The 24,718-nt window shown below is 37.2% G+C and overlaps 1 protein-coding gene across 24 annotated transcripts in view; it reads right to left on the reverse strand.

The window, feature by feature from the left end:
• The window catches only part of PARD3 (par-3 family cell polarity regulator), a 648,392-nt gene that overhangs the window by 130,844 nt on the left and 492,830 nt on the right, over window positions 1-24,718 (reverse strand). For all 24 annotated transcript variants that reach the window (XM_077896592.1, XM_077896595.1, XM_077896596.1 and 21 more), the window contains one exon: window positions 18,795-19,037. In XM_077896592.1, coding sequence (XP_077752718.1) covers window positions 18,795-19,037 — 243 coding nt within the window. The remainder of the gene's footprint in view (window positions 1-18,794; window positions 19,038-24,718) is intronic.

The raw sequence follows: 24,718 nt of genomic DNA on the forward strand, positions 1-24,718 counted from the left end.
CTCCAGAAATCTGCATGTGAACACCAAACTGTGCATGGGTCAAACCCAGTTAAGTCTAGACATGAACAACTTCTGTGACACACACAAAAAAACAAAACAAAACAGAACAAAAACCCATTCCCAGACAGTAGTAGTAGGATGAACAATTTGGGGTACTCTTAAAGTACCAGGAACTGAGCAAGTTGTCTCCAGCCGGAGGAAGAGACCTCATGGAGAACGTTGGCTGAACACACAGAGCAGTCATTGGAGAAAGGCCACATCTTGGAAATGGGGCTAAGTGGGGCCTCAGCATGAAGGCTACTCTAGTCCTGGCCTCACAGAGATTTGAGAGCAGCCTAAATATAAGAAACAGTCAGCAAGTTATTTAACAGTCTGCCAGGAAAGCTCCAACACTCTAAAAGATAGAATAAAACCCAGCCCTCAATTATGATAAAACTCAAAATATCTGACATCTGATAAAAATTAGGGGAAAAAAGGAGGACAATGTGACTCACAACCAGGAGAAAAATCGGTCAATAGAAACAGATCTAGAAAATACAGTGATGGTGGAATTAGAGGAACAGGGCTTTTTTGGAAGCTCATTTAAATATCATGTGTATGCTAAAGTATGACATAAAGGGAAAGACAGACACAATGAGGAGAGAAATGAAAGATAAGAATATATTGATGGTACAGAGGAAGCTAGGGATGCAATGAATACTTAAGAATTGATGAGGGGAGAAGACAATCTAATAACGTCATTTCACTGCTGTTCACAGCAATTAGTGGTATCATGATTCAGAATGATTTGTACATTGAGCCCTTTATTTGAATGAAAAAAACACAAAGTCATCCTATGTTAAACCTTGACTATTTAAAATAATGTTATTGCTAAGTATTCCCCAACTCCCATGTTTTACATTCTTTGTGTTACAATACCATTCGAAACCTGTAACCGGGGATCCCTGGGTGGCGCAGCGGTTTGGCGCCTGCCTTTGGCCCAGGGCGCGATCCTGGAGACCTGGGATCGAGTCCCACGTCGGGCTCCCGGTGCATGGAGCTGGCTTCTCCCTCTGCCTGTGTCTCTGCCTCTCTCTCTCTCTCTCTCTCTCTCTGTGACTATCATAAATAAATTTAAAAAAAAATTAAAAAAAAAAAAAAGAAACCTGTAACCGTGTACCCACAATCAACTGATTTAGGGTAGTTTTATAACATTTTTAGGCACCCCAACCACACAGTATAATTCTTCTCTAGACTATTTCACAAACTCATTGCCTACAGTTCTTTGATGCAACAAATTTCCTGTGACTTATGAACGATAATCTGTACTCTATCTTTTAAGAAGGGTGTTTATATCACCAAGAGCTTGGTAAATGGGTCAATTCAAAATAAAACATTTTGCTAACAACTTTCATGGTTCACTGGCAGAGAAAAGAAGGCTTATTAGCTTGGCACTCTAGATATGGCCTTGTCCATATGGTAAAAAACATACCAGATTTTTAAAAAGTCAATCAAACCATTCTGGTCTAGCTATTTAAAAAAACAGCACAATCAATAAAACTGGTTGTGTTATTTAAATCCGTCTGTTATTCTCCCCCAAAGACTAGAAGAGCATTACCATTAGAGATTGGATCTGTATTTCTCTTTTAGCCCCCAATAGCTTCTAACACGGATCATGATGCATGGTTATGAAGAACATATTTTCTAAATATAAAAACCGGGACACAGCTGACATATGGTCTAACAATGAGACAAAAAAATTAAAATACAGATGAATTTAACGAGACTCACAGAGGTTAAATAACTTGCCAAACATCCAAGTAAGTGGCAGAGCCAAGATCTAAATCTAAAGCCACACTGGTCTACGATATCACCCTGTTGCACTTGGTCATGCCTGCATCTGCACGTCAAATGAAGGCTGAGAAGCAGGACAGGCAGGGTGAGAGGATCATAAAGATAAAGTCCAGTAAATCTACCTTTAGCTTCCTCCCAGAATCTTGAAGAGTATCATATGCAAAGACCAGAAATCCTGAAATATGCATAGTCATACCAAGCAAGTCATGTTAATGCTAATATATAAGAATAAAGTATTTAATGGAAAGAGTTATCAACAAACATTCCAAAGGTAGGCAAAATGTGAAGAATAGCTCTGGATAAACAGAGATTAATAACTTTTGATGGTGGCTAATATCTCCTAACATATAAGCATTCTTTTAATTCTTCACAAGTAGATATTTACCTATTGGTGGCTCATTAATTTTTTTGACATATTTCTGGGAAAAATAAATCTGGGACATGAGGAAAGTCAGCATTGAGTTTTCTGGGAAATATTAAAAAGGGGAAAATGGTTTCAGTCCAATAAAAATATTTATAATTCTGTACACATACACATATACCAAATTTTTAAGTGCACAGGTTTTCATTTAACATTTAGCAATTTTTGCTCAGCATGAAAACTGTTAGAGCTAGAGAAAGTAATATGTACTTTACACAAAAGTTGCTTAACATGGATGTGGAAAACAGATATGTACTACTATTTCATATCCATTTTGAAAAAAAAAAAAGAAAATACCTATCCATCTAATTATTTTTTTAATTAATAGCATCAGCTTGTCAGAATCTGTGCTAGGCATATGTCAATGTTTTAGGCTAGTTACTTCAAAAAAAAAAAAAAAAAAACCTAGGATCTATCTATGCATTTAAGGAGAGAGAGGTAATTGGAATTGGAGATTTTAAAGGGTTCCAACCCGATTCCCATGTCCTCTGTGAGCTGTGTCTAGCTGTGATCAGTCACATGCAGTCAGGAACAATTTAAGAAGAAAGGATGGCTGTTTCCTGCACATGCATCATATTAACATTAGAGCCCAACTCTTGGCTTCACTGTGTCAGAGCATCGCTCCCTAGGTGGCAGCACAGAAGCCTGGGACACATAGGCACACTGAGTGGCTGAGGACAAGTGCAAGTATGCATCCAAAGCAACCAGAGAAATGTTTTGAAAATAAGGTATATGCACACATAGTGACCTCCCCTGCCAAGTATGCCACACACAAGATGCTTTGTTCTTTCAAATTGATGCTCTAATAATGTGTCCAAATTATAACTTCCTGACTTTTGCATCTGATAAATCAGTCCTTAGTCTTGGACCACAAGAAACAGAAAATTTACACATTATTATCAGCTGTTTAAATGATGAAAGAAAACTGCTTAAAACATGAGTGCTCACGCTTGTGGACACATGCACATGCACATACTGCTTTCCACAGCCTACAACTCTTAGCATTAAGTACAGTTTAAAAAAAAAAGTTGGATCAATTAGCAGCCCTGTGAAGAATGTTGGAAACATCTTAACAGTGTCTCAGGGATGAAAGAGTATAATACAGAATGAGAAAAAGAGGGAAAGTTAAATTATGTCTGCAGTCATAATGAATCAAAGCCCAGAAGGAGGTCTGCAAATCAGCAGGTTCTAATGAAATATTAAGGTAAGTGATTATTGATGAAAAATGAATAAGCCTTTTTGATTTCAGCAACCTTTAAATCACACCTAGTTAATTAAAACAACTCAAACGCATTCATTTATTCCTTGATGGGCATTTATCTATCCTCGGGTATAATGAGACCTCACTTTGTGAGGTATATATGTAGCTAATCCCAGGTAAGTGGACAAAATGTGCCAGAAAAAGGTGTATCATAAAAGAAAACAATCTAGCCCCTTCTCATATCTGATTTATCATTTCCAAGCTGGGAATTAAAAAAAAAAATCACAAGGGGCACTTCCTGTTTACCATAAATAAAACATCAATAATATTCTCTACTACATATTTATTAACACTGAACCTTATTCTAATTAATTATCATATAATGAATATAAGGCATTTACAATACTAATATTATGCAATTACATGGTGGTTCTTATTTAAATGTATCACAGAGCTATTTAGAATGGCCTTATTATGCCACTCCACATTCCAGGAGGAAACCGGTAAGTAGCCTCCCCAAAGCGGGGAATCACCTGTGGAGTACATCGCAAGCTGTTGGACAATCGAACTCCAGCCCCAGGCCTGCGCCGTCTTCATTCATGTCCTCAAACATCGTAACCTTCATTTACTTTAGTCTCCTCTTTTGGAAGTGAATCTGTGGCTATTCAAGTTCAAGTGGGCTTAGTCTTGGGACCCTGAGACCATGACCATGAGCTGAAATCGAGTCAGATGCTTAACATATTGAGCCACCCAGGCATTCCTGTGGTCACATTCTAAGGACACTTAGAAGCTAAAAAGTTTGCTTCAGAAATTGTTTTGTATGAGCATGCACATATAATGATTCTGTATTTTTTTAGCACCTTTTATGCACAAAAATTTATTGTAGGTTTCTCAACTTTCTATTTTGATGCCACAATTGTTGTCTGCAGCTTTTTACATTATATGCTGCTTCTAAAATGTGCATTTCTGTGGACATTTGATTAATTTCTGTAATTAGGAAGGCACTTAATCTGCAGTACTTCAAATCAGAGGTGTATGCTCCAGAGAGTGGCATTCTGCAGAGAAGCACCAGTGACTCACTCCTTCCGCAGAGCTGCAGGGCTATGGTACCCATGATGCCCTGGAATTTGCGTGGAACAATAAACCAACTTGTCAACTGGCCTGTCTTCCTTGCCCTGATTAAGCGTCTTCCCAGGTACCCTCCTTCCCACTGTTGGCAGTGAAGGTTCAAGCAAGGCCATGTGGGAAAACTTGCCCTGGTGGCCATGTGTAAGCAGGGGGAGAGCCCAGAGAGCACTCAAGGACATCAGCCCAAGGAAATGGAGGATGTCCGGCTCTACATGTCTGCCCTACACTGATGGGGAGACAGCAGAGGCCCTTGCTTGTACCTGCCTTAGGCCCAGGTTCCCCCAAGACGGTGGAGTTTGTCACCAGATTTTTTTTATCTCTCTAGGAAAACATCTCATCCAACCCTGCATACATGTATGTGTGGTGCATTGGCATAGTCATTTGACTTGTAAATATTTTAAATAATGTGCTAGATGTGAAAGTGGGAAAGTAATGCTCTCACACAATAGCTGTCAAGGATGTCCCAGTAAAAAGCAGAGCACCTGTCCTTCAAAAAACCAACCAACCCGCTCTTTCAGTAATAAGTGAGATAGGATTGTTGAACATCATAAACCCCTATGTCAGCAGAGATAACATTATACCTATATCCAGTTTGCCCTAATCTTGTATAAAAGCTAGATATCATATAGAAAAACCACAATAATTCAAAGATGTGCTGATTGTGGAGCAGCCGGGTGGCTCAGCTGGTTAAGCGTCTGATTCTTCATTTTGGCTCAGGTCATGATCTCAGGATCATGAGATGGAACCCTGCAATGGTCTCTGTGCTCAGGGCAGAGTGTGTTTGTCCCTTTCCCTCTGCTACTCTCTACGCCCTCACTCTCTTACTTTCTCACATAAATAAATAAATTTAAAAATACATATATATATATGATGTGCTGATCTTTAAAAGAAACGAGAGTAGCACATTTTGGATTCATCTATCACAAAGATGGATTACTGGGCCCCTCCCAGACGCAAATAAAATTCCTTGAAAATAATATCAGAGGGAAAGATCTGCCAATGTTTCTGAACTGGCCTAGCAAGGTAATTTGTGCCTCACAGGTGTTCAACAGATACTGCAATGAACTAACAGGGTCCCATCTCCCTTGGTGATCCAGCAAAGCCTACAGGCCTGGAGATATTGCAAACCACATGCCATTCACAGTAAAGAATAACCAAAACAAGAATTTTAGGTTTTTCAAATGCTTTAAGTAATACTTCATGAAAAACACAATATTCTCACAGACATATTTTGAATCCATAAGGTCAATGTCACCAACCACAGCTCCCACTCAGGACACCTGATCCTGGATATGTGCTCGTAGAAACCATGTGGTCACTATGAAATAGGGACAGAGCCTCTCCGCCCGTCCAGGCTCTACTTCTCTATCCTGTAGGCCTCGAGCTCCACCTCATTGAGAGCTGAAGATGCCCAGGTCCCTAAAGGCTATAGGCAAACCTTACTTGCCAAAATCCATAAACCCTTCCAAAGAACAAGACCACTCAGAGAGAAAAGCCCCAGCAGCACTGCCAGTGGCATTTAGGAGCAGGAGTTTGTAAAGAATTTACACAGTAATGTATTGACCATATGTAATATTTACCAGGTGCATGTATGTAAATCCAGCACCTTAACTAGATTGTACTAGAAGTCAAAACTAGATAAATATATATGCAAAGATTTTTCTTTATCAAAAGCTTATAAATTTTTATTTTTCTATTTATGTAGATTATGTAAAATACATATTATATGTTTGCATATATTATACATATAATATGCATATAATATATTCTATATATTTATTATTTATACACACACATACACACACACACATATATGTAAAAACTCTGACCCTCTTAGGATGGAGCTCAAGCACATCTCGCCTTAGAAGCCCCTCCTCCCCAGGCTGAATCAATCTCCTTAGCATCCTATTAAATTCATATCACTATGTATGCAATATATTGTATATGGTCTGTCAGGTGACACCAAGTGGGAGGAATCATGGAGGTAAATGAGGTCTTGCTCATTTCTGTATCCCCGGAGTTTCCACAGTTTTCAGCACCCAAGAGCCCTTGGGATAAGTGCTGGGGAGGGAGACAGACAGCTACAGAGGCTGTAAGATGACGATGTACAAAACTTTGGGCTTGTTCAGAGACTTTGAGCCCTTGAATATTTCATAAAGCTTAAACATACAGACTCAAGAAAAAAAGGAAACAGAAGAAAAAGAGAATAATTAGAAATAACTATCTTCAGCTTTAGTTTCCATTACAAAGGGGTGATTTTTTAAAGTTATGCTAATGCAGCTTGCAAAACCCAAAACAAAATTCTTCTGTATCAGATTATACAGAATTTCAGTCATTTTTCTAGGTCTTCCTCCTTTCACCCACAAGCCACAAGGTGACTTTGTGAAATTTAGAGGAAACCCCCATGCCTCACATCACTGACTGCCAAATGCCAGAAAATCACAATTGTCCACCCACAGTGACTAGTTTTAGGGTATGCCTAGGGATTGCACAGACCCTAATTCCTTCAGATGATATCCTATGTTCCCAGCACTCTCCAATTCCATGCATTCCTCCCATTTCCCCCAATCCTTTTTAAGAATTCTTGAAAACAAAACAAAACATGGAGCTTGACCTAAGACCTAAGCTGAGATCCAGAGTTGGTCGCTTAACCAACTGAGCCCCCCAGGCACCCCAAGAATTCTAATTGACATTAGAATTTAAAATAGATTTGGAGTTAAAATTTTACTTTACTATTTCTCTGCCTAAGTGCCTAACACAGGTCCCATTTATTATATAACCTTCAAAAGACTAAGCAACTACTGCTTTTCAAACTTTGTACTTGGCATTAGATGACCTATTAAGTAACAAAGCATAGACCAGAAAAGAGAGGCAAAAGATATCTGCTATTTGGTTGGTATGCATATTTATTTGGAGGTAATTGTGTTCCAATCATGATAATCAATAAGTTCTGATATAGCAAACGTTTTCTTTCAAATCACGTTTTTCTTCATGAAGACAATAATATACTTTTATTTTTTAAATATATTTTCACAATTCCAGAATTATCTGAGGTCAACATGAATCTATAGCAGTATTTTTTGTGGGTGGGTGATTTACAATTATTTTAGATACCGCTACTTAAAACCTTTGAAAAATCTATAAAGGAATTTATCTTTTCACTGTAAATTTTTTTTCCTTACAAATTTATAGTAGAAATGAGATTTTAGGCAGATTTATTTGAAGGGAATCTTGAAGAATTATTTTCTATTCTGACTGTGTTCAAATCAGCAAATGAGTCCCATTGAAACAAAATTTAGGCAAATCTGATTTATATCTAACTTAGAATAAACAAAATCTATGGTAAAGTTTACATGAGAAAGATTCTCTAACTGAAACTGTTAGCTGTTCATCTGAGTTGCTAGATGTGCTTTAAAGTTCAAACTATGGGATCTCTAAACATATACTTTAATTCGACTCTATACTATTTCCTCTACTCACATTGACATTACTCATCAATTTTAAGTCACAAAAGTTTCATGCACACCCAGGAAATCCTCCAGACTCCTGACGGTAGTGTTCTTCATCTCACTTGGATAGTCTGAGTTCTGTCCTGACCTGGGTTCTGGCCTGTTGGTCTTTTGTTTGCTCCAGGTGGAGTTGGGCACTGCCCCTGGGAAGATTAACCTCACCTGGAGCTGGGCCAGGTAGGCCTCTCTTGGAGGTAACCAAGAATTTCAGTTAAAACAAAGGTACTAAAAAACCCACAAATTCAGGCTAGAGTTACTTTCTTGCCCAGTGATACCTATTCAACTCGTAAAATTATAGTACGTTTGTAAAGCAGCTAAGCTAAAAGAGCCACACACCCATCCTGACACATCACCAAAAGGAATCACCGACGAGACACTTACCTGGCTCCAAGATATTTTATTTTGCAGAAAAACATATTCAAAACTCTGTATTCCCATGGACTCAATCATATGACCCTTGAATCATCTGAGGTAGAACCAATAATAAGGACAAAAACTGATACAAAAAATTCAGTTTTAAAAACATTTGTGTTTATATACCATAATATACATTCATGCATTCATTCATTCTATGAAGATTTACTGACTCTCTTTTATGCAATTTCAAATATATATTCAAGTAATTACTACATATTCATAGCCTAGATGAATTATCTAGTCATATTCTGTTCTGTAACAATACAGAAAGCTTAGAATTTCCACACTTCTATTTACTCATCTATTTTAGTGGGAGACACTAAAGGATTTCCCAAACACTTCCCTGATTGGAAAATACAACAAATATTTTTCAATCAACTATCATTTTTCCTTGGAGTTACACAAAATCAACCAACAAGGAACTGATGAAAGGAGAAGGAATGAAGCAGCACACAAAGCCTAATCAAACAGTTATCCACACTGAAGGTTGGGCTGCCGGAGGAAAACCTCTAGAACATCTGGGAAGTTAATTTAAAAATGGATTTTGGATTCAGGTCTTGATAAAGTTTCCCCCAAAGTTGAAAATGCTTCTCACAACAGGGCTCCACATAAATCCTCATGAATTTATATTAATAGTTGACTGATATTCCATCTTTGTTCAGGAGCAAGAAAGAAAATAATACCAATCTAAGACCACTATATACCAATAAGATTGGTATTTGAATCCATGAGTTTGGATGGTCTACAGGACAGGAGGGCCAGGTGGTTGGGATAGAATAAAAAGATGAGTTATCGTGCCAAGTTGCATTTAAAGCAGGATCTTGGAGCTTCTGTTAGAAGGCTAAAATCAAATGAAATACTAAACAGCTCAAGCAGATTTTGACCTCAGTGTGGCTAGCTCATTATCAAAGACCCAAAAGTTCAGTGCCCTCAAAAGGAAAGGCATTAAAACAAAAGCAAACACACTGTGCTGGAAGATTATTTGCCTGGTAACTACCAGGGTCTACAATAGTTTTCCTTTATCCTCATATTTCTGCAGAATGCTTAAACCTTCTCTAAAGCTAAAATAAATATATAAATAAACAACACCCATTACACATTACTTCCACAAACAAATTGTGGTTTCAGGCAATGTTAATCAACAAAAAGAATTAAACAAGAAGTCTTTAAAATTAGCCATGACCTTATTTATGGCTTCATTACTTTCAAGATTTCATTTGTTGGGTTGTTTATGTCACCTCGGCCTCTAATTTAATTGCTACATCTCTAACTATATTAGAATAGCTTAATGAACGGTGATTGCTTGTTTTTACCCAACAAAATTTAGCATTTGCACAACATATAACAACCAGAGAACCACATAATTCACCCATGTATTTCATGAAGTTGGGTTTATACTTTTAGAAGATCCCCTTTTAGGAAAGGAGGATATGAAACAATAGGACACCGCCTGATGTAATTAAGAATGAGGCTAAACTGGGAGGTCTTCAAGGCCCACAGACACCATACTGACAGCTTGGAGTGCATTGTGGAGACAATGAACAGCCACAGAATAATTTTAACCAGGGGAATGAGATGTCAGATCTATCTTTATTTTGCATAGAAAACTCCAGGTATTGGGAAAAGCAGGGATTTGAGGAGAACAAGACTGGAGTGCAGGCAGGGAGATGAGTTAGCAGATTCCTGCCAGTATCATGAAATTAGAAGAGATTTGGAATGAAGCAATGAATTCAATTTGAGATAGGTTGGGTTTAGGTACCTGACAGCATAGGAAGCAAGCACACCTAGCCAGCAGTCTGCTCCAAGGGCCTGGGGCTTCCAGGAGAGGAATGGACTAGTGCAGATTGCCCACCGCCAGAGCCATGCAGGAATTACATTAACCGGAAAGACCACATAGGAAAGAGCAGTGGTGCAGAGCTACTTCCCTAAAGAATTCAACCTCAGCAGGCAAGAAGAGAATCTTTAAAGGGACAGTAAAGAAAGATTCATAAAGGAAGTAGGAAGCAAGAGGCAGTAGTATCATACCCAGAAACTCAGAGAAGAGAGTTCCAGGAATGCCACAGATGATTCAAAATGGAAAGAACTGAAGTGTTTAGTGGATCAGGAATTTAGGAGGCCATTAGGAAACTATAACTATATTGTAGTTTTGGAGGCCAGAAGTCCAAAATGGGTTTCACTGGGCTAAAATCAAGGTGTCAGTAGTGTCATGTTCCTTCCAGAGGCTCTAGGGGAGACTGTATCCTTGCCTTTTCCAACTCCTAGAAGCCACCGGTATTCCTTGTGTCACCGTCCCTTCCTGTCTTTAAAGCCAACACTCCAGCATCTTCAAATTTCTCTCTGGCTCTGACTCTCCTGTCCCCCTCTTTCACTTATGACGACTCCTGTGATTCCATTGAGCCCATTGGAATAGGTAATCTAGGAAAATCTCCCCATTTTAAGACCCTTAACTCAATCAGATCTGCAATGTACTTTTTGCTGTATAACTAGAGCAACGTGTTCAGAGGTTTCAGGGATTAGGAGATGGGCATCTTGGGTGGAGGTGGAAGGCATTTTTGTGCCTACTGCATGGAATGAATGAGATGTGGGAAAGAAGATACATCAGTTTATATCAAATCTAGATTACTCTTTCAAGAAGTTTGAATTAGAAGTACAGAGGAAAAATAGGGCACAAAATAGCTGGAGGGTAAAAAAGTGTTGTTTTTTTTTTTAAACAGCATCATAAAGACATCGGCATGTTTACCACTCTGTGGAAGAGTGAGCAGAGAGGCACAGTCTGAAGAAGGAACCCCAAAGAAGGACTGATGTAGCAGGCTTCTTGCAGGGAGTGAGAGGGTGGGAGTGGGGAGGGTTGGCAGAGTGTGCACAGAGCATGCACAGAATTGGCCTGGAAGGAGACCTGACCTGCAGTGAGTGGGGAAAGGAAAGGAGACTGGGCACAGATGGAGGGGGGTGGTAGGTTTGGACAAGAGAGGCATGTTGAAGGGAACCACCAAGTTTGGGACATTTGCTGAGGTGAATGGAACTGGCCAAGGTCAGAAAAAAGATAGCCAAGGTCACTGAGAAGAGACCTGGACAGAGTGCATTAATTAGCAAAATGGCACCAACTTGAAAAACTCATTATGACAATGAGATGTATACGTTTGAGAATTATTTTCTCACATTTCAAGAAAAGCAGAGATGAATAATACCAAGTAAATGTAAGTAAATAAAGTGGTATTTGACTTTGTGAATAGCAAATACAACTTTGTTATGTGACTCAACATTTTAAAAAGAGCACTTGTTTAAAAACTACCTATATCTAAGAAAATTTGTTTTGTTCTATGTTTGTCACACTTCCTTTTGACACAATTGGATTTCAGTTTTAATGGGGGGAAAAAACAAGGTCACAGGGTCTTTTAAAATCCACATTTCTTTTCAGTAGTGAAATGCAGGCGAAAAGCATATGATTATGGTATTTATATTTCCATTAAGGTGTCCTGAACAAGCTGGCAGAGTCTAGCCTACTATTTTCCTGCTATTTAGATTTATAGCAGCACAGTACCTATTTTATTTCAATTATATTTGAGGACAATGCACTCTTGGTGGCAAATGATTGCATGGTGACAGTCAGTAAATGTCCATTAGAGCGGTTTTTCTGTAGAGTTTTTAACTATAGATTCTGTATCTAGATGTAAAAATATGAATTGCTTGATGGCCTCAAGTAAATAAAAATATTACTGACCAGCACTTCATCAATTCTTTGTTAGAATTCAAAGGATACTAAGCTTTTAAATTGGAGTTGTATAACTTATGTGAAAAGAAACTTTTGGTGTCAAGAAACACTGAATCAAGTATGAATATTATGCCTGTAGTTGACCTTTTATTTTTTTTTTAAAGATTTTCTTTATTTATTTGACAGAGAGAGAGTGCGTACACAAGCTGGGGGAATGGGAAGGGGAGAAGGAGACTCTTAGCTGAGCAGGGAGCCCGATGCAGGGCTCGATCCCAGGACCCTGGGATTATGACCTGAGCCGAAAGCAGACACTTAACCAACTGAGCCACTCAGGTGCCCTTGTAGTTGATCTTTTAAACAAAATGATTATTTAATAAGTGAAAAATTGACATATATGAATGCCAAGATAGAGCTGTGCCTAATATACAAACTATAAATTATTTTGTAGCTTCATTGTTAATAGACCTTAATAAACTAACTTACATTAGAGTTCCAATTTTATTTTGTTTGTTTTCATTGGCCCAAGAGTAGTGCTTTCCAAAGTATGAATGGACCAGTTGCATTACAATCAACTGAGGTGCTTGTTGAAAATGTGGGTTCTTAGTCCCCAACCAGACCTACTGAATCAGAATATGAGAAGAGGTCAACAAAGCTGCATTTGTGAGAAGTATTCCAGGTTCCTTGTATACAAGCTAAAATTTGAAAAATCACTATTCTAGAATGCAGTCTGTGACAGTTCTTAAGATCATGATTCCTGCCTGTCTGCCCTGCCTGGAGATAATCTGATGTAAATAGAAATGTCAAAATTTTAGACAAGGTTTAAGAAGTTCAAGTCTCAAAAAAAAAAAAAAAAAAGTTCAAGTCTCCATATTTCCCTGGAGCTTTGCAAGCTTGGAGCTTGGAATCAGCAAGAATCTCATGAAAACAGAGCATGAAGAACTTCAAAGAATTCCATGAAAGTACAAAATGAAGACTTTCAAATTGTCAAAGGCCTGAAATCAACTGAGAGATAACATTCTTCCACAACTATCACCCTATTTCCTCTCTCAAATAAGCCACTTTACAGTACTCAGCACTTACAAGTACTTGCACTCGGCCTCATACTGAACCCAGTAAGTCCTAATTTAAAAAGAAATGTTCATGATGTGACGTGACTTACGGAGAATACTTAGAGACCAAGCGATTGAACGACTAAAGTGGTATCAGCAGAGTTGCATGCCCACTTTTACATGTATATTATGTGTAAGGAATAAAACCTACTTTAATTCATTTCAATTTTATTCTTTGCTTGTTTCTGCATCCAGGTGGGGATGCTGTGCTTTCCTGAGGGAAAACACTCATTTCCTAACAAACAATAGCAACATCAAACACTTAAATAGGGTTTATTGTGGACTATATAAGTGCTTTATATGTATTTTTTATTATTTATAGTGTGTGTGTGTGTGTGTGTGTGTGTGTGTATAAAGAGAAAGAGAGAATGTGTGTGGAAGCAGGGGGAGGGTAAGAAGGAGAGAAGCAGACTCTCCACTGAGCATGGACCCCACCCCCACCCCAACTTGGGGCTTGATCCCATGACCCTGAGATCATGACCTGAGCAGAAATTAAAAGCCAGACGCTTAATCGATTGAGCTACCCAGGTACCCAGGTGCTTTACATGTATGGACAAATTTAGTTCTTCCAGAGCCTGATAAAGTAAGTGTCATTATTATCCTTATTTTACAGATGACGAAAATGAAGCAGAGAGTTTGCACAGCTTATAGTGGAAGAACCCAGAACCAGACTCAGGGAGTGTACTCCATAGTTCAGGCTCCTGGACATTACATACCACTGCTTCCTGCTCCATAGCAGGATTGCTGATAGAGGTAGGAGTTGCCAGGAGATCGTGCTATATCAGAGTGAAGAAGGATGGATGCTAGCAGACATTTGATTGGTAACATTTATTTAAGTACAGGCTAAATAAAGTGAAAAGTAGAACTAATCAAGCAACACTGGAACATTTTGCCCACTATTTAACTTCACAAAACATCATGGAGATGATTTGACCAGGGGATAGTTCTTTAGACAGTCTTGATCTGGGCATGATCATTCCCTCTGGGCTCTTATGTGCATAATTTGCTAGACTCAAAATGCTATTTGGTTCCATAAAACAAACATGATGAAGAATGAATTAGACAAGTAAGGGGCTCAGTTGCACAGGTAACAAAGAGGGCAGGCATGCCGGGACTAGAACCCTTGCTTAAGGGAACAGGCTGCTTCATCTTCCTCTACAATGGCCTTCAACCTCAAGATTGTTAGATAAACCCAACCTTGGAGCACCCACCCAAGTTCTAGGCAGGAAGAAGGGGAAATGGCAAAGGGAAAAAGCTGAATTGGCTCCATTTTTTCCAATCATAAATAAACAAGCTTTGCAGAAAGTTCCACCCAGATCCACTTCTAACTCATTAGTCATAATGATGTCACATAATCACCTTTCACTGCAAAGGTGAACAGCCTGAACAAAATTGGGATTCTATTAAGCAAGGAGGAAGGAGAGAGTAGGTGTTGGGTGGCAGGTAGCTGGGATGTCTTCCATGGTGGGGAAGAAATCTATCAGAGAGCACCATATTAGACTTTCAAGTAAGTATTCCAGCCAGCTGAAGATATAATAATCAAGTAGGAAATACAGTCTTGCCAAAGAAATATAGAGTTATGAATTATTTACATAGCTAAATCCTTGAGGTCTCTGGTTATAATCAGGATAAAATATAAGCACACCAATGTTTTTATCAGTTCAAACCTTGTTATTCACATAAAACAGAAGGGAGGGGTGGCTTCTCTTTAGCATCAACCCAATATGAGAAGTCAAAATGTTACCCAGATCGTTAATAAAAAGTAGTAAACAATGACGCTGGGACCAACATATACAGTCAGGCAATAGTTCATATGTCCATCAAATTAAACCAGCATGTAAATATTTCTAGACATAGTATGAAGGGACCCTATTAAAAAAAGCATTTTATAAATAATATGTGGAAATTGAGAAAGTATCCTATTTTGACATCAAATTCACAGCACTTAATGAATTAGCCCTGGCTATTTCCATGTGGGCCTAACGGATGCACGTTTCTGACTATAAGATCAATCAAAATGATTAAGCAATGAAATTCAGAATACTGCTTTCTTATCAAACAATGAAAATCCCAGAAACAGATGGTCAACTGAATACCTATGCTCCCATGAAGTCCAAAATTTGAATAAAGTTGCACCAGTTCACCAGTTGCAAATTTTGGTGAAATTTAATTAACTGATGTTAGTTTCTTTATTGGTTATATTCTTCATACAGGAGATACACTCTGAGGAGTGTTAAGTGTTTTGTTTTCATTTGAATGATTACTTTTTAATATAAACATTTCTAGATTATCTTATTAGTGTGTTATTTCACTGTCTGAATTTAAGTTCACAAACATGAAGTCACCAAGAAATGACATTTTTTTTGTCTCAAGTTACTGATACTAGAGCAAGTTGGACTTCACATGTAAATGATGCATCGATGTGACATATAGGCCAAAGGTAGCTGGGTGCAAACATGCAAAAGAACTGCAGAAATCTTACTGAGAAAAGGATGTGGGAATGGAGTCAGCCCTTGGCCTGTGTGGGTAGGTGCGCAAACTCAAATGAACTTGCCAAAGAGCAGCCACCACCATATTAATGATTTGTCTAAGAGTTTAGATTTTAAAACACATTATTGGCCACATTAAATTAATGCTATTCATTTGAATGTAATGGTTTTGTCGTTTTGTTTGTATTTAATTTGTAAAGATGTTTGGTTTTATAGTTGTATAATGGCTGTAAACAGAAGGAGTTTAGCCCTATTTTATTTTTATACATATTTAAGTAACATTATAATCAAAACTATTTAATTCTGTAGGCAGTATCAAGGCATTGTCCTTTAAAGGGTCTCTATTACTACTAAGTCTGAGAGCCACTTTTCCACCACTTTCTCCCTGACAGAAAAGGACAGCAGAGGTGATACTGTTATTTCCAAGCCAAATTCATATTTGGTGACAGGTTGGTAAGTGAGCACTTTACAGGTGTGATAACTCCCAACTTTTTGTATTACTAATATCATTGTTTGATGGACATCTTGTTCTCTGTAAAAGTAAGAATTACAGAAATCTATAAAGTTCCTGTGATCCCTTTTAAAGAAAAAATAAAGTGTCTCTTTCTCTTGAGTGGGCAGTGCCTTAGAAATCCTCTAGTCCAATCACCCTTTGGGGTGCTCAGATGCATAGAACTGAAGGTCCCCAGTGGTACATAGCTGTCTAGGACATGCTTGAGTGAGGCTGAGGGGAATTTTGAATATAGCAATGTCTATGATGTGATTTTTGAGCTGTTCACTGCCTGGTACAACTCATCCCCAAGACAAAAGTCTCCTCAGAAATGTTCTGGCAAGTGGGGTTTCGAAAGAAATTAGTTTAGGAGGCTGAGTTTCAGTGTGGGCTCAGCACAGTGCAGAGCCAAGAGCATAGGCAGGATGCCTGAGTCCAGTAGCAGATGGTGCTCTGAGCACATAAGTCCTTTTGAAAATCTGCAGAAATTGTCAGGGGAGATTTAGACTCTTGCAGGGCTCTGGGGTTTTAAATTGGGATTTAAACAACTGATTCTGGCCCTCAGGGGCTGGAGAGATCCCTGTGGACTCCTGTCCCTCATGACAGGTAGGATTTCGAAGCCAGGTGAACAACCACTACAAGCACATCCATTACTTACCAGATTTTCAAACCAGATGTGGGAGGAACTGGGAATGTTTAAAATTTTTTATCAGTGATCAATACAATATTAATTTTCTTTTAGTTCTTCCAAAAGTTACTAATGGGCAATGCCAATGTTTGTGCTGTCCTTTCTCCTAAGAAAACCACTCTCAATGGGACAAGTCAAGGCCTTCAAGTGCTATTTGACCTTCTACAAGAAGCTTTCACAAATAGAACAAAAACCAAGTAAGAAGTTTCTTATGAAAACACTGTTACTGATAATGACCTTATTCTTTGAGTCCTGACACATCAATGTTAGTTAACAAGCACTTTGTACTTTCTAGGTGATCACGCCAAAGGAATTTAAATATTAACTTATATTACTTACTCATTACAGTCAACATCAAACAGATTTTCCTAATAAAGATAATCTAAAACCCAGCAAAAGAAGAGAAAGAAAGAAAGAAAGAAAGAAAGAAAGAAAGAAAGAAAGAAAGAAAGAAAGAAAGAAAAGAAAGAAAGAAAAGAGAAAAGAGGAAAGGAAAGGAAAGAAGAGAAAGGAAAACTGACTAGAGTTTTACCTTAAGGCCTACCTCCTTTTGCTACCTTTTAAAATGCTTCCTCTGGGTTTGCCTGAAGGTTATCTGTTAACATTTGCAAACCTCTATTAAAAAATAGCTGGAAATAAATAACTAAAACATAGACTGTTTGGAAAACATAGCAGCCAAGTTAACACATTGGTGCTAGAGACAAACTAATTCCAACGCCTCTCTAGTTCTGTAGGGGTTCATAAAGTGCAGCACCAGAGACCAGCAGCATTAGCCTCAAAAAACAAAACTTGTTAGAACTGCAAACTCTAGGCTCCACTCCTTTGTAGGCCTGCTGAATCAAAATTCTAGGGAAAGGTTCAGCAATCTGTGGTCAAAGAAGCCCTCCAGGTGATTCTGATGCAAGCCAAAGTTTGAGAACCACACCTCTTAGGTGAAACCTAGTTCGAACATTCAAAGCCTAGCTCCTCTAGAGAGCAATGATTATAAGACCATTATAATATATGATGAGATTAGTATACTGTTTATGACAACATGCTTATGTTTCAGATAAAAATAAATGAGAATTATTTTCTTCATGAACTAAACTTTATAAGGTGTTTGAACATACAAATGGCAAGTTAGAAAACTATGTTTTTAAAATGTTTCAGAATTTGAAATAAATATATAGCCACTAATAAATACATTGCCATATACTCAGTTAAATTTTGAAATAAATATGTAGTCATTAGTAGAGAGTCAACATTTCACTCCTTTGTGCTCTATTAATATCCATAATCACACCTATGATCTGTGGCTATTAACAACCAATTTGGAGACTGGTTATATTATACATCTCATTCACTAATTTTTTTATAATAGAAAATCATGTCACCAAAAAAAACAGCCCTTTAAGTAAATCATAATTCAAACAAATCATGCCACTCTCCATCTATTTAATTACCATAACTAGAGGCTCTGTTAGCAACAAAAGGAAATGCAGCTTAAGTAAAAAAGCTATAGTTTCAAGTTTGCTTTTTATTTGAGCTACAAACTATAGTTTAGTTCTCCAGTCTAAAGTGATTTTAAGAACAAGACGAAATATGTTGGAATCATTAGAAAAGCTATCAAAACCTCTGCTCTTCTTTCCATTAAGCTTCGATTTGTGTAAAACTCAATACTTTTAGACACAACGGCTTTCTAAAGGCCATTAATAAAAGGCAGTCCTGGTTTGAGAATTGATGAACAATCCACTCCCTTGTCAAAAACTATATAAAAGTTGATTTGGAAGCAATACCTTGATTGCTCCTGGAGCCTACCTGTCTACAGATGAAGGTTTGGAATTCCGTGGTTTCTTCACTTGGGCATACAAAGCATCCATCATATGCCCTTCTCTTGGGCTCTGGGGTCTGGTGTTGAGCGCCATAGAACCTTCATAGGAAGACATTCCCCCATACATCAACTCATCGTTACAACCCAATGTCCGATGAAAATCTTGGATTTCAGCATAGTCACGCTCTCGAGCTTGTCGCTCTCTAAATTCACGAGTTTTGGCTTGTATCCTGTAAAATTAGAATAAAGTTGAAACAAGAGAAACTATGCTTTTTCTAAGAGCTGCATATAGAAACATTCATCAAAATATGTTGTAAAATACATTTTATTTCATGCAGCTATAAGAAGATTGATGGTATAAACAATGTTAAAGTCATTTTAGATTGTCAAGGTAATGTCATGGATGCTCCAAAGTAATAACTTCAAATAGCTTTTGTTCTTGAAAATAAGATAATAGTCATGATTTACATCTTAATTGCCACTCATTAATTAGTTTTAGAAATTCACCAGGAACAGATAGCTTTAGATATCCATGTGGGTCTTACTCATGTTTTTTTTTTAAAAAGTGATTTTTTTTTTAAAGTTACACACACATACCTACTATATATGTATATATTTATATGTGGGTACATACTGTATATATCTTACTCCTTATAAATATAACATACACATTCAACATATTAGGAAGCCTAAACATGAATCCACACCATAATTCTCTATTAGTGGCAAAAGAAGATCTTTGTTTAATGACACCAGTTTTGATTTTAGTTGATGTATACAGAACTGGCAAATCCTGAGATGGACTAGAAGGCATGCATCCAATCAAATCATGAAATAAAACTTATCTGTGTTATAACTAAGAAACAGATCTTAAATAACCACTTTTACTGAAGATTGTTTAAATATTTCCTAAGATTTTGTTGAGAGCTACTTGGTAGAAAGGTCTTTTCAACCTATAATATATTGATATAATTCATATCTTAACTTGATCTTAGCTATCTAAAAATAATTAAACAACCCTCAATAGAATTTTAATGATTTTTTGTTGGCAAAGTATTTCCATTACATACTTATAAATTTAACTGTGTACTTAAAAGTGAAGTCTTATGTATATAAAGCAAAATGTTAGACTGAGTTTAACATTTTATTGCAAAGTTATTTGCTCTTTTCATATTTGCTAGCATAAATGATGTATAAGTATATATTCAAAAGAATATGGAAAAGATACAAAAGTCTGATGAAGACAGGATAAAAAATTAAAAAGCAAAACAAAACTAAGAGCCAATATCTTTCATGAATGTAGAAACAAAAATCCTTAACAAAAATATCACCAAGTAGAACTGAGCACTATATAAAATCATGAACAAGTGATGCTTATTGCAGGAATTCAAGGCTGATTCAATATTCAAAAAGGCAATGTAATCCAACAAATTAACAGGCTAAAGAAGAAAATCACATGATCATATTAACTGATGCAGAAAAAATATCTGACAAAATTCAACACCCATCATGACAGAAGCTCTCCAAAAAACTAATAATTATAACTAACTTGCTAAACTTGATAAAAAGCATCTCCAAAAAAATCTGTTAGTAACATCATACATCATGGAGAAAGGCTGAAGCTTAAGATTAGGAAAGGGCAGAAATGTCTCCTCTCCCAGAGGGCTGGAAATTCTAAAAAATGCCATCAGCCTAGAAAAAGACATGGGTGGTATACAGACTGGAAAAATTAAAAGAGATAAAACCATTCTTATTTGTGGATGACATAATGATGTCATTGCAGGTCTACATCCATAGAAAACCCCAAGGAATCTATAAAAGTCTTCTAGAACTAAAGATCAAGTTCAGCAAAGTAACAACATACAGAATCAAGAAACAAAATCCATTGTATTTCTATATGTTGTCAATGAACATGGATGCTGAAATTAAGAATACCATTTATAAGCATAAAAAATGGAATAAACAGATATAAACTGAAGGGTTTTTTATAGATAGATATAAACATATAGATATCAATCAAACAAAATATGGACAAGACTCATATTCTAAAAACTATACAATGCTGATGAATGAAATCACAGATCTAAAAAATGGAGAGATTTATGGGGATTATGAATCAAAGACTCAACAGAGTAAAGAAGTCAATTCTCCCCAAGTTGATATCCAGGTTTAACAGAATCGTATAAAAACCCCAGAAAGATTCCTGTAGATAGAGATTTTTTTTTTTAACTAAAACAGTTGACAATTTTATTTTCACATTTCACAATACAAATGAAAATTGCCTTTTTTTTTTTTTTTTGTCCCACTACTCCCCTGCAAAAACTATTCTCTCTTTGATAGGAAAGGGAAGCAAGTCTTCCTTGTCATGCTGTTAGAAAACACCCAGAGTCACAGCACCATGATCTCCTGGTGAAGTAGAACAAGTAATATAAAATTAATATAAAGAGGTTCCTGTCTCTCCTTGTCTGTCTGGTCGAGTCACTCTGGGCCAAGTAGGCACCATCATGGGACGGGCAAGAGGTCTCATCATTGGGGACCCAGGCATCACTGGCATGTGGCCTCCCATAGGTGAACTCATTCCAGGAGCAGGTCCCACTGGCAGCATTCCAGGAGGAGGAGGGCCCATCATTGGCATCATGGGAGGGCCCCCCATATGGGGGGCTGGCATCATACCAGGGCGAGGAGGACACAGGAGACTGGGGGGAGGTGGGATAATTGCCCCTGCAGGAGGAGGAACAGAGAATGGAGTAGGAGGTATCTTTCCTTGTTGAAATGCAGTGGTTGTTTTGTTGATCAGGCTCTGAGCCTGCTCTTCTATCCATTTCTGATAGTAGTCTTTCACATTCTCTTTGTGTTTCCTACCACTGCAGTGTGTCTTTCTCACAGATGGAGAGTCATGGGTGAGGTATGTGTCGCAGTAGTCACAATAAAACTTAGGCATGTTGCTCTGCAGGCCATTGGCCACTCCGTCCCCGAAAGGAGATTATTTTTAAATTTATATGGAAAGGCAAAGGATAGAGTAGCTAAACAATTATAAAAAAGAAAAATAAACTGGAAAACCACACTTCCTGATTCTGAGACTTGGAACATAGCCATGGTCATCAACACTGTGTGGAATCTACGGATGGACACACAGATCAATAGAACAGAAGAAAGAACCCAAAAATAGCCAAGTAAGGTCAACTGATTTTTCTTAATTATGCAAAAGCAATTCAATGAAATAAAGCATTCTTTTCAACAAACAGTGCTGGAACAAATAAATGTCCCAGGCCAAAAACAGAAACAAAACAAAACAAAACAAAACAAAACAAAACAAAACAAACCCCCTGAATTTACACATCATACCTTATACAAAAATCAATCCAAAATGAATTACAGATTTAAATGTGAAAATGTAATATTATAATACTTTAGAAGAAAATCTTTAGGACCTAACACGAGCGGAATAATATCTAAAAATGGTATCAAAGCATCATTCATAAAGAAAAGACAGAAAACTGAATGTCATCAAAACTAAAAGCATTTCCTTTCCAAAAGACTCTATTAAGAGGATGAGAAAAGCCTGGGTGGCTCAGTGGTTGAGCATCTGCCTTTGGCTCAGGCTGTGATCCTAGGGTCCTGATTCTCCCTTTGCCTATGTCTCTGCCTCTCTCTGCCTCTCATGAATAAATAAATAAGTAATCCTAAAAAAAAAAAAAAAAAAGGGTAAGTACAGAGAGAAAATATTTGCAAACCACATATTTGACAAAGAATTCAAGTCCAGAATAGGTAAAGAACACTTAAAATGCAGCAATGAGAAAATCCAATTAGAAGAGCAAAAGACATGAAGCAATATTTCTTTGAAAAGTTGTATTGATAGCAAGTACATGAAAGATTTTCTACATCACCAGCCATTAGGGAAATGCAAATTAAGACCACAATGAGCTATTACTGCACAGCTAAAATAAAAAAGTGATAATATCAAATGCTCACAAGGATGCAAAGAAACTGCACCTGCCATACATTACTGTTGGAAATGTAAAATGGTACAACCACTGTGGAAAACAGTCTAGCAGTTTCTCATAAAACCAGACATACACTTATGGTTCTACTTAGCAATTACTCTTCTGGACATTTATCCCAAAGAAATAGAAACTTAAGTCTAGACAAAGACCCATACACAAATGTCCATAGACACTTTGTTTCTAATATTCAAAAACTGGAAATAACCAAAATATGTGACAACAGGTGGTCAAATAAACCAAAGTACATCCTTATCACAGAGTACTACTCAGCAATACAAATAGACTATTGATACACACAGCAACTGGAATCGATTTCAGGGGCATTATGCTAGGTGGAAAAAAAGTCAATCTCAAAAGGTCAGGTATTGTAAGATTTCATTGATATAGCATTCTCAAAATGACACACATGATTAGATGACACAACTAAACACACACATGGTAGCAATGCCAATTTCCTGGTTTTGATATTGTACTATCACCATGTACGTTTTAACAGTTGGTGGAAACTGGACGAATGGTACCATCTTTGTAACTTCCTATAAATCTAAAATCATTTCAAAATAAAAAGATTTTTAAAAAGCTGGAAAATTGTCAGATACCACTGCAAGCAAAGTGTGCATTTTTCTCCCTTGCTTTCTTCTTACATCAAGAACTCTTACATCAAGCCTCTTATCATCATGAAGCTAGTCTTGTTTATCCACATTTTGGGCCTGCCAGGTAAATTGTTTCTAATTTCTTTTATTTCCCAGCTATAAAATGGAAGTAGTTAATTCACCTAGCTCAATGTTCCTCTACAGGGGTCCAATGACATTTGAGAAAGGCTAATTTGTTATTGTGCAAGACTTCTTGCACAACTGGTTCCAGCCACGTCATCAAGCAGTGTCCTCAGCCATGTCGGCAAGAAAAAATGTTTCACATCTTCCCAAAACCTCCTGAGAAGGACATTATTTCCTGCGTTGAGGACCCATAATTTTCTTAATTCATAAGGGCCTACTGAAAAGTTAGAAAATTTTTATCAGGAAGAGTTCTAGATTCTAAAAAAAAAAAAAAAAAAAAGTACTAGACTCTAATAAATGTAAGTCCCGCAGAAAGAATACCCATCAGAAAAATAACGAGGCAAATTCTAATGTCAAAGTTAGCTAAATTTATACTAGATTTCTTATTATAATCTACTTATTCACCTAGGAGTGATTATGACAGTCAAGGATGTTATTATAAAAGTATTTATATAACACTAAATACAGGATATTCATGATGGAAAGTTCAGATAAGTTCAGAGATCATTGTATTCTTTCCATCATACTGTCTTTTTGACTGTATTCAACCAGAAAAACTATTGAAGAGAAAAATGACTTCTTTCTTCGATTCAATGGGATATTAATTTGAAGCTCAATTATGATCACTCATCTGATACTCCACTTTACCACTATATTTGCTCACCTTCAGAGAATCACCTCACTACGGAGTGACTGGGCATTCACATAAGTTTTGAAGTTTGGGAACCTGTAGAAATTTGAAAGACTACAACAGAAATAAAGCCAAAATCTCTGAATTTGGAGGACCCCCCCAAATCAAGAGGAATAACAGATTGGTTTATAAGTGAGTGAACTCTATGGTAATTGAACCTCAGGTCACTAAAAGTGAAGAAAATTTAACTTACTTATGTTGGAAAATGCAGCTCTGTTAAGAAAAGAAGCCATCAGGACAAAAGAATATGAACATTCTCTTCTCAAGGGAAGCATGAAACCTAAATAATCTTCCCAAATTTCTTGCACAATAATTTCAATTTATTATTGATGGATCCTGGAACTGAATGTTCTTTTTTGTTCTAAATACACAGAAACTAATCTTCATTTTGGGAGTCAATTTCTAACAAGTCAATTGCTCAGAAGAAGTGCTCGGCAGCA

The sequence above is a fragment of the Canis aureus genome, chromosome 5 (assembly GCF_053574225.1).
Source record: "Canis aureus isolate CA01 chromosome 5, VMU_Caureus_v.1.0, whole genome shotgun sequence".
Classification (NCBI taxonomy): Eukaryota; Metazoa; Chordata; class Mammalia; order Carnivora; family Canidae; genus Canis; species Canis aureus.